This window comes from Camelus ferus, chromosome X, assembly GCF_009834535.1.
Source record: "Camelus ferus isolate YT-003-E chromosome X, BCGSAC_Cfer_1.0, whole genome shotgun sequence".
Lineage (NCBI taxonomy): Eukaryota > Metazoa > Chordata > Mammalia > Artiodactyla > Camelidae > Camelus > Camelus ferus.
In genome coordinates, this window is record NC_045732.1 from 17,531,973 (window position 1) to 17,544,520 (window position 12,548).

Sequence of the window (12,548 nt, forward strand, 5' to 3'; positions counted from 1 at the left end):
ACTGGAGATACTCTATCCTAATACGAACCAACAGAAGCCAACTGGCTTAGTAGTATATTGGTAGACAATGCATGCAAAGATCTGGGACAACAGGTATCCCAACGTAGTTTCAACTTCATCAGTAAAGAAGATAGGGAAATCAAAGGTGTGGCTTTCACTCATAAAATGACCTTTTACTTTAAAGGAAATAAACGTATTGGTTATATTACATCAAAACATATGAATAATATTTTCTTTATTTCAAATTTCCCACAGACATCTCAGACCTCTTAGAAGACTTCTAAAAACTGTCACTTTTTAGCATTAAATGATATATTCTTTTCTTAGCATTAAAATTACATACCCTCAGGTAAAGATCTAAGAACTCATTGTCTTTCACTACCTACTCACTTAAAAAGGTTTTCAGATTTCTTAATACTAAAACCAACCAAAAATAACTTGTGTCCAGAAAAGGGTTTTGGGATTTTAACACGAGATGTCACAACTAATGTGTAATCAACACAATGTCACACCAAGTGTGACAGGACTAAGGAGGATCTGATTGCTAAAAGATCAGTAGAATCACTCCCTTATTAAATTTTAGAGTATGTACTGCTGCACCTTGATAAAGTTATGAGTTAGGAAAATCAGGCCTCTTACATGCTGCTCTTCTAACGCTATCACCAAGTTCCTAACGTTAGAAATTTCTTTCAGGGGGAGGGTATAGCTCAGTGGTAGAGCGCATGCTTAGCATGCATGAGGTCCCAGGCTCAATCCCCAGTACCTCTGAAAAAAAATATATATATATACACACACACACAACACACATATAATGTGTGTATATATATAAAAACCTCACTACCTATCCCCTTCTAAAAAAAAAAGTAAAAGTAAAAAAAAAAAAACTTCTTTCTCCCAACTCTCTGTCCCAATTGCCACTAGTTCAGGCTTTCATCTCTCACTTAGATCGTGGTAAAAAGCCCTTTAATCAGCCTTCCTTACTCTAGTCTCTCTCCCCTCTAATATATCCATCTATTTATGCTACCTCAGTTATTGTTCTAAAACACAAGCTTGATCAGGTAACTGTCCCCTCATTCAAAAGAGTTGCATGCACCCACGCCCCCCTCCACCAGCCCCAACAGATCTCTGATCCATGAACTAGTTACCACCTGGAAACACAGACACTAAATATTGTACATTGAACATATAAATGATGGAGAGATAAAAGGTTGCAAACCACTGCTATAAGTAGGGCATGGAATTCAAAGGCCTATTATAATCTTAATTCAACATACTTTTAGCATGAGCTCTAGGCAAAAAGAAAACTTATTCTCATGGACTTAGACTCAAAGAGACTGAAAAACATTGTTATATGAAAGGTCACTGCTTTTTATTTTAAATACCATTGTAAAAATATGCACATTTTCAATATAAGTTATTCTAAATGGACCATCATCAGAGTTCAAATTAGAAGTTATTAATATTTAATGTATAATTTTTTCCTCAAACTTTCTGTAATCTCAAGGCTTACTGAATTCTCATATCTGTGTATATGTTTTATTTATACTGATGCAACATCTATTTTAAAAGTAAAAGTTCTTAGCATATGTTCGTAAGAAAAACCTTTAAGCCTGTGAAGTAAGTGGTAATTTTCTTTTTTCAGGTAGAAATAATCTGGAAACAAGTGAAACTAAGTTTCAATTCAGAAGTTCTTAAAACCAATATTAACAAGCTCTGATTAATCAAATCGGGACACCAGACTTAGCATTCCAGCCTACTAGTCATTTGACTTTTACTTAGTACTCTTACAACAGTGGCTGCTGAAGTAACAGGTAACTCAAACCAGTTTTACCTTCTGTTGCAGAGCTGGAGGGGGATGGGAGAGAGATTTCGATGCAGATTATTATAAAATAATATGTAGTTAATTTGAGCTTTTCCTGTTTTTTATTACCACACATCAAAGTTGACTTTATATTTTACACATAAAATGAAAAAGACGTGAGCGTATACTAGAAAAACAATACATGATAATCTAAATATAATAGTTTGGCAACAAATTATCACCCTTATCCAACCTTCTCTCACAGCCTCCTACCAAATAAACAATGTTCCATTAAATGCTAGTAAATTCATTAGGCATTATAAATTTCAGAACTCTAAATAAACTACAGGTCTGGTTCAGGAAAATCCTAAAAGAGCACTATATCATCTGCAGATGAAATCTAAAAAACTCTCTAAGAAACCATATTGATTGCAACCAATGGACAGTGTCTTTGGAATTCTATCTTTGGAATAAAGGTAGAATTAAGACACTTAACTACAGGAATGTATGTATATATATGTATAACTGGGACATTATGCTGTACACCAGAAACTGACTCATTGTAACTGACTACACACCAATAAAAAAAATTTTTAATTAAAAATATATCTAACTAAAAATTCACCTAATAATATTAAACATAATCTCATGAGCATAATACTCATAGGTGTCATTTTTCCAACATATAGGATACTGTTTACCTAAGTAAATTAACTGGGCTACAGAGTGGGTCCACTGTTAAAACTTTTTCTACCTATATAACTAGAAGTCATCTGCTGGGGCCTACCCAGAATCAATCTCCCTTTTTCCTTTCCCAAAAAAGCTTAGGGTACCTGAAGTGTAGAAGAATGTGGGGGAATGGTGATCTACTAAGAGAATTTAAAAAGATTAAATTAAAGGCTCTCTATGCTATACTAAGCACTTCTTTCTCTAAGCAATGATAGACCACTGAAAGATTTCAAAAATAGAAATCACAAGATTGTACTTCTAAATAATAAAGATCCTGTGACAGGGGGAGTGAAGTGAGACTGGAGGCAGAGCCATCAATAGGAAATAATTATGAATACTTAGTTAAATTAAAGGGAGATTTTTGGAAGGCAATTTGGCATAAATGGAAATGCATACACCCAGGATTTTTTTTTATTTCATTTTGTTTAAAAATTTTTTTTTGTTTTTCTATTCAGGAATTTCATTTCTAGATACAAACCCAGAGAAATAATCCTACATAATAACGCACAAGGACATTGCTCTAGAGTGTTCACTGTGCTGTTATTTGTAATATTAAATAAAAAGTAAAAACTTTGATGACCACCAATAGAGGAATGAATAAATACAGATGGAATATCATCTTGTAGTTAAAAGGAATGAATTAGATAGATAACATTGTGTCTAGAGTTCAAAAAATCGAGTGAAAAAAATAAGTTGCAGAAAAATGTATACTGTAGTACATTATGTATCAAAATCAAAACACATAAAACAGCATTATATATTTTGTTTACCTTCAATGGCTACATTCTCGGACTGCTTTCTCTGTGCCAGGCACGTGTTCTAAGCATTTTGCACTAACTTATTCATTTTTCATGATACCCTTATTAACCCAATTTCCATGAGGAAACTGAAGCATGGAGTTTAAGGATCTTCTCTAAGGCCTACAGATAGTAAGCGACAGAGCCAGGTTTCAAACCCAGGCAGCCTGGTCCAAAATAAAAAAATGCAAAGATTCTTGCCAAATTCCAATGACTGTTTATTCTGGAGAAGAGGAAGGGTATCAGGGTAGGGAGTGGAGCCAGAGAGAAACTTTAGCTATATCTGAAATGTTATTACTTCGAAGATGTATTCAAATACTTTTTACACAATGTGTGTATTTCTCTTCATTAAAAAAAAGTAAACATATATTTTAAAAGTTTGGAACAAAAAAATGCTAGCGTCCATCGTGGTTGACTAGGGACCGTGGGAATATGAGAATTGTTCTTTTCTTCTTACAACTTTGTAATTTTTCAGTTGTGACAGCCAAAATATCTCCAAGCAGTGCCAAATGCCCCCTGGGAGGCAAATTCGCCCCAGCTGTGAACTATCTTAATTAATAAACTGAAAGACGCTTTACATCTTTTTAACTTCATATAACTTTTAAAGATTTCAAATATCTACTCATTGCTAAGTATTTCACACTCCAAGTGGGAAAGATGCTGCAGAGGTAAAGAAAGGTTCAAGCGAAAAATTCCCAGAACATAGTATGAAATCTAGTTATTCCACAGAATGATGGGCACAGGCCCCAGGACGCCCACTTCCTTCCCGCTCTTCCGCAATGAAGGGACCAGGGGAGCCAACCCAGCCCCGCCACCTCCTCGGCGAAAGTCACCTGAGGAGACAAGCCGCCACCGGCCCTACCTCTGCGCGTGGGGTTCCCGAGTACCACAGCCGCCACGTCCCCGACGCCACAAACAGGCGAAGCGTCCGACGACTCCAAACCTCCCGCTCGCGCGCTGCATCTTGGGAGGCCCAGGCCGGAGGCTGCGTCCAGCGCAGAGGAGGCGGAGCCTGCCCAGCTGGCCAGAAGACGGTTGCCAAGGAAGGCTGAAGAGGCGTGGCCTCCGGGGATTGTTGTGAAAGCGAATAGCAGGCGGAGCTCGCACGGGCGGAGCTCCGCGAGGGATGCGCTCGCGATCCCCCGGCTGGCGGGGGCGGACCCGCAGTGCAGGGGACGTCAGGGGGCGGGGCCCGAACGGGAAGCGACTGGAAAGCTAGGGCGAGGGCCCGGTCCTGCCTCCGGAACCCGGCGGCCGCATCGGATTGGTCGACGAGGCGACGCTTCCGCCCGCCTTCCGTTGTCACGCGACCACCTCTACGTCCCGCCCTTCCCTCTTTACCTCGGGTCCGCCTTGGCTGGTGGTGAGATACCCGGTCTGCAGCTGTGGAAGTGGCGAGTGCAAGCGCAATCACGTCCACGACAGCGACCATGGCAGAGGTGAGGAGCCGACCGCACCGCTGCCGGGCCCCCCAGCCCGGACCCCGAAGCTGCCTCTGAGGCCTGGGGGCCGCGCACTCAGGTGCAGGTGGGCTGGGCTGAGGGGAAGTGAGGTGGTGAGCGTAGTGTTTAAGCGTCCCTTCGTGTCTTCCTTCTAGTATCAAGCCCAGAATAAAGCCAAGCTCATCTCTGACACGCGACGGAGGTTCGAAGCTGAGTATGTGACAGGTGGGTACCGCATTCTCGGTGTTGAGGCAGGTGTGCAGTGAGCGTCCCCAACTTTGCTGGGGTGTTTGCCGGTGTCTCTGTGAAAGGAATTAAGGACCATTTCGATTCTCACGGGGACCGTACCCTCTACGTTTCCAAGGTTTTCCGCTCTATAATGTGGCACGCACACGGCTCCACTTGGACAAGTAACGCGTCCATTGTTTTCTAAGGGTTAATGTAAGTTGGAAATTGGTGTTTCTCACATCTCGAGTTTATAGAACTTGCAGGGACACTTGTTAGGCCCTTGGCACAGGTGATAGTGTCCAGTCCACAGCTCTCCTGCTGACCTTTCACCAGCAACAATCAAGAACATGAACCTGGAAACTGCCTTAATACTATTCACGTCTGCTTAATAGGGGATCCAAATTCCTTGGCTGTTTTGCCTAATTCCACTTCAGAGAACCCAGCCTGCTACCCACGAAGTAGGCTGGAACAAGTTCTTATCTTTTCATCCCACATGGTACTTTGCAAAGTCCTGTGAGTACAGAATTGTTTTGTTGAGTGACCATTCTGTTTCCAGGTGTCACAGATACTTGAGTTGTCCAATATTTAACTGATGGTTGAATTCTTGTACAGTAATTTCGAAAAGCATGCAGGATAATTTATTATAAATAGGGAATAAATAGTCAAACCCTGACCCTGCCACTTAATATCTTGCTTGTGTCTTCTGAGCCCCTGGTTCCATGTCTGTGAAATTCAAAGAATTAGGTTAAGAGGAGTAAATGAAAAAGTATATATCAAACTGTGTAGCATGGGGTTAGCGTCTAGTAGGCTCTCAATGGATATTTTGCCTCAGTAGTCATTGTGGTGACTGTAAAGAGTTCAGGTTCCACATCTTGACTTTAGTGCTCAGCAGAGGTTCCCGGCACCTTTAGACTGCCCGAGATTATATGTCAGTTGATGACCTAGAACAAATAAGGAAATCTGTTCCAAATAACCTGGTCAGTAAATCTTTTCATCCCTCCCTGTCAATTTTCTTCACATCTCATACTTTGTACCAGAGAGTTGCAAAAGCACTTGATTCACTTTTAGCCCAGAGATCTCATTTCTAATAATGTAGCCGGTTCCAGTACAGAAAGAATTGTAACATTACTTTCCATAGAAATGTCACTCATAGCTACATGGTTAATAACATTTTAAGAAATAACCCAGAACTTGACCTAACGAGCTAGTGCTCCCCAATAGTCATTTACTTATGCCCAACAGAAGAGGTAGAATATAGTCATAGAAGTTCAGCAACAGATAAGATCTTAAAGGTCATCTTGGTCCAACCTTCTTGTTTCTACAATGAAGAAAGTAACATCTAGAGAGATTAAATGATTTGCTCAAACTCCATGGTGTTAGTGGCTAGACCTGGGCTGGTGGTCAGGTCTTCTGAATTTCACTGTGGGGATCTTTTGGCAACACCAGTGTGTCTAATTAGATCGTGGCACTCCCCAACTTGAAACCCTTCAGTACCTTTACACTGTGTTTACAATCAAAATCCCAGTTCTTTATGGTGGCCTACAGTGCAAGGCCATGTCTGTCCTAGCTTGTGCCCCCACCCCCATCCTCATCTGGTCCTGCTCTTGTTGCTTAGTGCAGATTTCACCACTGCCCACAGTAAGAAACATATTCTACATAATCTAGTACACACAGAACTGAAGCACAAGTTCATTAAAGAGTGCTCAGGCTAAAAGCCTGTGACTCCCTGATACAGTGACCCACAAAAGTGACATCACAACCTCCAGACGTGACCCACTGACCCACAGTTTGAAAAATATGACCAGCCCCACTGCTGCTTTTATGTTCTTCAGACGGACTGAGGCTCTTTCCATCTCAGGATCTTTCCCCTTCTCTCTGCCTGGAAGGCTCTTTACAGGTAGTGAGCGTGGCTAGCTTCTTCTTTTCTTTTCCATCTTGGTTTAAATGTATCTGAGAGGCCTTTGCCGATTATTAGACAGCCTCCCCATCTCGCCTCCTTTACAGCTCTTACCATAATCTGTAATTATGTCCTTCATTTGTTGACTTAGTGTTCATTTCCTCCAGTAGAGCACATGAGTCTGGGGCAACCTGTGAGCACTGAGGGCAGGGTCTGACTCACCTCTGTACCTAGCACAGTTCTCACTGCATAGTCCTTGACTGAAAATAGCAATGCTTAAATACACACATATGGAGATGAGTCCCAGGCTGTATTAAGAGCTGTCCTAACCATCACCCCTCCCCCACCCAAATCTGGCAAAGAGCAGCCCTAACAATATGTCTCATGAAGAGCAGTGCTATTTCCAAGTAAAGCACTGTCTGGCATTAAGTATAGGGAGGGCTCTGTCACCCCTGGATGTGTGTGAATGTATGTAGGTGCGTTATCAGCATAGCCATGGCAAATAGGAATTTAATTAATATAAAGACTTGCATGGGAAAGGAACGTCCACTTTCCTTCTTCCTCTGTCTTTCATTTCATCCTTTCTATTGTCATTAATGATGTTTTGTTTCAGAAGAGGCTTAGGGTAGGCCTAAGGAAACGGTGGTTTTTCCTAAGGGAACACATGTATTATCTGCAAGTGTATCACTTTACACACTGGCTGTACTCCAAAATCTCTTTTGGAGGTAGGTTCTTGGGAATTCTAAGCATGTTTTTGTTTCCACAGAAATTAAGTAACCAATCACAGATAGATTTGTAGCTGCAAAAAGAAGAAAATCTTAGTCCATAATTGTTGCATGCACTACTAATGGTCTTTTTTTTCTAGCATTGTTTCTGTGAGAAATTTCATGCTGAGTCTCAGATGAGAAACATTTCCCTTTCTCTCTTCCTCTTTCTTGTGGCCAAAGCAAGAGACTAATCCCTTGTGACAATAATTGATTCAGTTCCTCACATACATACTACATGCTTAATTCTGGGAAGCAGTGTGTCAATATTAGAGAAAGAGCAGAAGAAGGATAGAGCCCCTTCCTGAACTACTACAATCTAGTAGAGGCCTTGAAACAGAGCCAACTCCCGGGGGCGGGAATTACAGCGCACTGGTAGAGCACATGCTTAGCATGCACGGGGTCCTGGGTTCAATCCCCAGTACCTCCGTGAAATAAATAAAGACTGATCTAACATGCTTAAAAACAGAGCTAACTACTAAAGTAAAGGCAAGTTGCGTCAAGAGGAATAAAAGTGCTAAAATCACTTCTGTAGGAGTCAAAGACGAGGAAAAGTCATATCTCGTTGGGATGACTGGGTTAGCACGGAGTTAGAAAAAACTTCAGAGAAAATGTGGTGTTTCTCAAGAACTTGGGGATATGGTAGAACTCGGCCAGGGAGAGAATGTGATCCAGGCAGATCAAACAGTCCTGCCTGAGGCGCTGAAGTGATAAGGTACAGGGCGTGTTCGGGAAGCCATGGGAAGTCCACTGATGAGCCCTAAGGAGGGTAGGCACACCAGGGCTACAAACAGTGGCAACATAGTGTCCGGAGCCTTGGACACCAAAGAGGTGCGACTGTGCTTTGTTTAGTGAGTTTGAAGAGCAACTGAAAGATTTGTGGGTTTTGTTATTTTAGGTTTGTTTCCTGACTCTACAAGTATATGAATTCATTTAAATAAATGTGGGTGATACCAAAAAATAGGCCAGGAGAATCCCCCAGAAGCATATCATCCAGAGGTAGCTCTTCTAACAGTGGATGCTTTTTTTCTATACATTAAAAAAAGTAAAGACCGTTCTGTATGTAGTTTTATGTGTTGCATTTTTATTGACATGATCTTATCTCCCCATATTATGAAGTAAACAATGTTTTCCATTACCACTTAATATTCAGTTCTTAACTCGTGCTTCTTTGTGTTAGTTTACATTTGATTGCTAGTGAGAGTCAGCTTTTCATATGTTTACTTCCATTTGTAGTTAATTTTTTTTCATTAGTATGGCTTTTAAAATTGGTTTTGGCTTTTTTTGTTTATATCACTTGGGTATTTTTCATTTTTTGAATTTCACTCCTTTGTGGTTTCTTCCATTGCCATTAAGTTAAATAATTTTCTCTCATCCAATAACTGTTTCTAATCATTTAATTTTTGTTTTGTCTTGGCTTCTTTTCTTGATTTTGAAATATCTTTTATGTACAGAATGTATAAAACATGAGTAAAATAAACAGCCATGTACTCACCACTCAGCCAAAGAAATAGGACTTTCTGGGTATCCCTGCCATTCACGGGCAGCCGCTTGTCCTGCGGTTGCTGTTACTCATTGTTGCTTTTCATGAGCTTCATCACCTATGACAGCTTCCTCACAAGTACTTTATTAAATTTACTGTTTTTGAACTTGAAATAAAAGCTGAATAGATTTTTTCCATGCCTTGCTTCTCTTACTCAAGAGTCGTTGATGTTGTCAAATATAACCATAATCGATTCCATTTTATAGCTGTGTTGTAGTTCAGGGAATGAAAATACCAGTTGGTGGATTTGAGGTCCCTTCTAGATTTTGCGATTAGGTACAGTGCTGCTATAAACATTCTTCTACATGTCTGGTGCCTAGACTTTCTCTAGGGCAGTGGTTCTCCAAGTTGGTCTAGGAACTATAAAGTTCCTTGAGAGCATTTCAACAATCTTGGAAGGTCAAAACTGTTCATAGTAACTCTTTTCCTTTTTCACTGTCATTCTCTCACAAGCATACAATAGTGTTTTCCAGAGGTTACGTGGCATGTGATGATGTCATCATTGCTCTGACAGCTGATGGAACGTGTGCTTGTGTGTCCTTATGTTCAAAAATTTTCTCGGTTTTAATACCTAATAACTAACAACTGGTAAATATAACTTATATAAACTCATTAGAGTCCTCAGTTATTTTTAAGAATGTAAAAGGGGTCCCAAGACCAAGGAGTTGGAGACCTACTCTGGTTTGCAGCCACCAGTGAAATGGGTGGGTCATAGAATAGGCACCTACTCCGCTGTACTAGGTGATGCTGAACTAGCTCCCGAAGTGACTGCACCCATTTTTATTTTAACCAGTTTCTGAGTGTCTTTGTTTTTCCACACCCTAAAGTTGGGCATTCTTTTTTTTTTTTTAATTTTTGCCCATCTGATGGGGGTGATGTGATATCTCATTGAGGTTTTAATTTGCATTTGAGTACCAGTGAGATTGAGCATTTCTTCATATCATCATGGGTCATCTGGTTTCCACTTATGCAGATCACTTCCTCAGGCTCTTCTTGGCCCTTTGTTCCTCCATATAAATTACAGAACCAGTTTATCATGTTTTTGCAAAAAAAAAAAAAAAAAAGCCTCGTAGGGATTTTGAGTGGAAACGTATTAAATCAGAAGATCAGTTTTGGGATACTTGACATTATCATGGTTAAGTCTTGCTATCTAAGAACCTGGTATACCTATCTGCTGAGCTCTTCCTTATGGAAAGATTTGTAATCTTCTCCATAAAGTTAACCCACTTCTGTTAAATTTATTTCCAGACACTTGATAGGTTTTCTTTTTGTGGTGGTTTAAACAGTATCTCTTCAGAATTTATTTTCTAAATGATTGTTGCTAGTTAATAGAAAGGACATTTGACTTTTTTGCATTAATATTGGACTCAGAAACCTTACTAACTGTTCTTAATTGTGATAATTTGTCTCTAGATTAGTTTGGGATTTCTATGTAGACAATATCACCTTGAAATAATGATAATTTTCTAACATGCCGATGTTTACAATTGGAAATGCTTTTACTTTACACTAGCTGGAACCTTTAGAACACTGTTAAATTGAAGCAGTAACAAAAGCCTACTTGTCTTATTCCTGATCTTAGAAAGACAGCCCCAAACACGATCTCTGTAGATATCCTTTATCACAATGAAGACATTTCCTTCTATTCCTGATTTGGTAGTTTTGGTTTTTGTTTTGTTTGTTGTTTTGTTCCCACCACAATTGAGGATTGAATTTTACTAAATGCATTTTCTTCATTTGTTGAACATATTGTATCTGTTATGTTCGCTTGGTGTTTCTTTTAATCTGTTAATACAGTAGATTATGTTTATCAGGTTTTTAAGATTCCTTTTTATAGCTGTGTTGTAGTTCATGGAATAAAAACACTAATTGGTGGATTTGGGGTTCTTTCTAGATTTTGCTATCATGCTCTTATGTATGTTGCTGCAGTCAGCTGGTATTTTGTTTAGAATTTTTGCATCTATATTCACAAATCAGCCTATAATTTTCCTTTCTTATACTTTTCTTGTTTGACTTTGACATCAAAATTATACAGGCTTCATAAAATACGTGGGGAGTGTTTCCTCTTTTCTGATCCCTGAAAGATAGCGTTTTTGTGCAGCAATACTGACATTCACCCCATATTCACCCCTCCAATTTATTATTGTTGTTTTATATCTTAGTGTTTGTTTACACACCATATATTTACTAGCATCTTTATTTATCTTTCCTTACTGAGTTTCAGATCTTATATCTAGGATCATTATTGTTTCATCTTAAGTATAACCTTTAGATTTTCCCTTGGTGGGGGCCTCTTAATTTTGAAAATATGTTTTTTTTTAATTAAGCAATTAACCTTGAGGAATGCCTTCATTTTATTAGGCTAAGGGAGACAAAGTGGTTAGAGAAGTCAGAGAACCAGGGCATGTTAGTATCATGGATGATCTCAGAGAGGAGAATTTCAAAGGCAGGAAGATTAGCGGTGAGCCAAAGGAACCTGTAGGTAAAGGGTACTTAAAATAGGGATGGTTCTTATCAACTGCCCTCTCTGAAAAGGAAGGGTGGAAAGAAAATGGCATTCAAAGTGTCACTTCACTCCTGGATATTTTACATAAACTCTCTAGATTAGGAACCACCTAAGGGACCAAAATAAAGCTCAGGCTTTATTCTTTGCGTCTGCAATACCTAGCTCTCTTTGGAGCTAACGTGTGGTGGGTGGTCATAAATTAGTCCTCGTAACTAGTGAGTACTGCCCCCAAGAGAGGAAGCCTTTAGAAGACTGACAGATAGATAAACACTTGGATTTTCTTAAATTCTGCTCCAGCATTCTCAAGGTCATCCTTTTAAAGCTGTCATGATCAGAATAGGAGGAAAAGATCTGAAGAGTTTATCAGTTTTTGTCCTTATCACATATCTAAAAATATCAAGCTTCTGATACAGAGAATATAATGTGATATCATAACTTTACATGGATAGAATATATATTTGTGCTTTTGGAACTTTTGCAGACATTCACGACATATTAAATCATAAAGGAAGTCTCGGGAATTCCAAAGCAACTAAATCGTACAGACCATGTTCTCACCCCATTTTAAGCAACTACATGAGAAGTCACAATAAAAAGGTACTCAAAAACAAATCAACTGTTAGGAAAGTAAAATAACACCTCTAAATAATCCATGGGTTAACAACTTCCCGGCAGTGGGTGTGTGTAATTTTTCCTTCTGCTTAATAATCCGTAGGTTAAAGAGGATTTCACAATGGAAATTAAAAGTTACTTAAAGCTAAGCAAGAGAATATCCGTGGTTTTATATTCATTTGTTAAAAAACGAGGCCCAAATAAAAATCAGCTAAAGATTCAATTCAAG

The 12,548-nt window shown here is 39.4% G+C and overlaps 1 protein-coding gene across 8 annotated transcripts in view; it reads left to right on the forward strand.

Moving 5' to 3' along the window:
- The first annotated feature begins 4,632 nt into the window (after positions 1–4,632).
- MOSPD2 (motile sperm domain containing 2) overlaps positions 4,633–12,548 on the forward strand; it is a 44,516-nt gene continuing 36,600 nt past the window's right edge. For all 8 annotated transcript variants that reach the window (XM_032475907.1, XM_032475908.1, XM_032475910.1 and 5 more), the window contains exons 1-2: positions 4,633–4,766; positions 4,925–4,994. In XM_032475907.1, the coding sequence (XP_032331798.1) occupies positions 4,758–4,766; positions 4,925–4,994 (79 nt within the window). In that variant the 5' untranslated portion in view covers positions 4,633–4,757. The remainder of the gene's footprint in view (positions 4,767–4,924; positions 4,995–12,548) is intronic.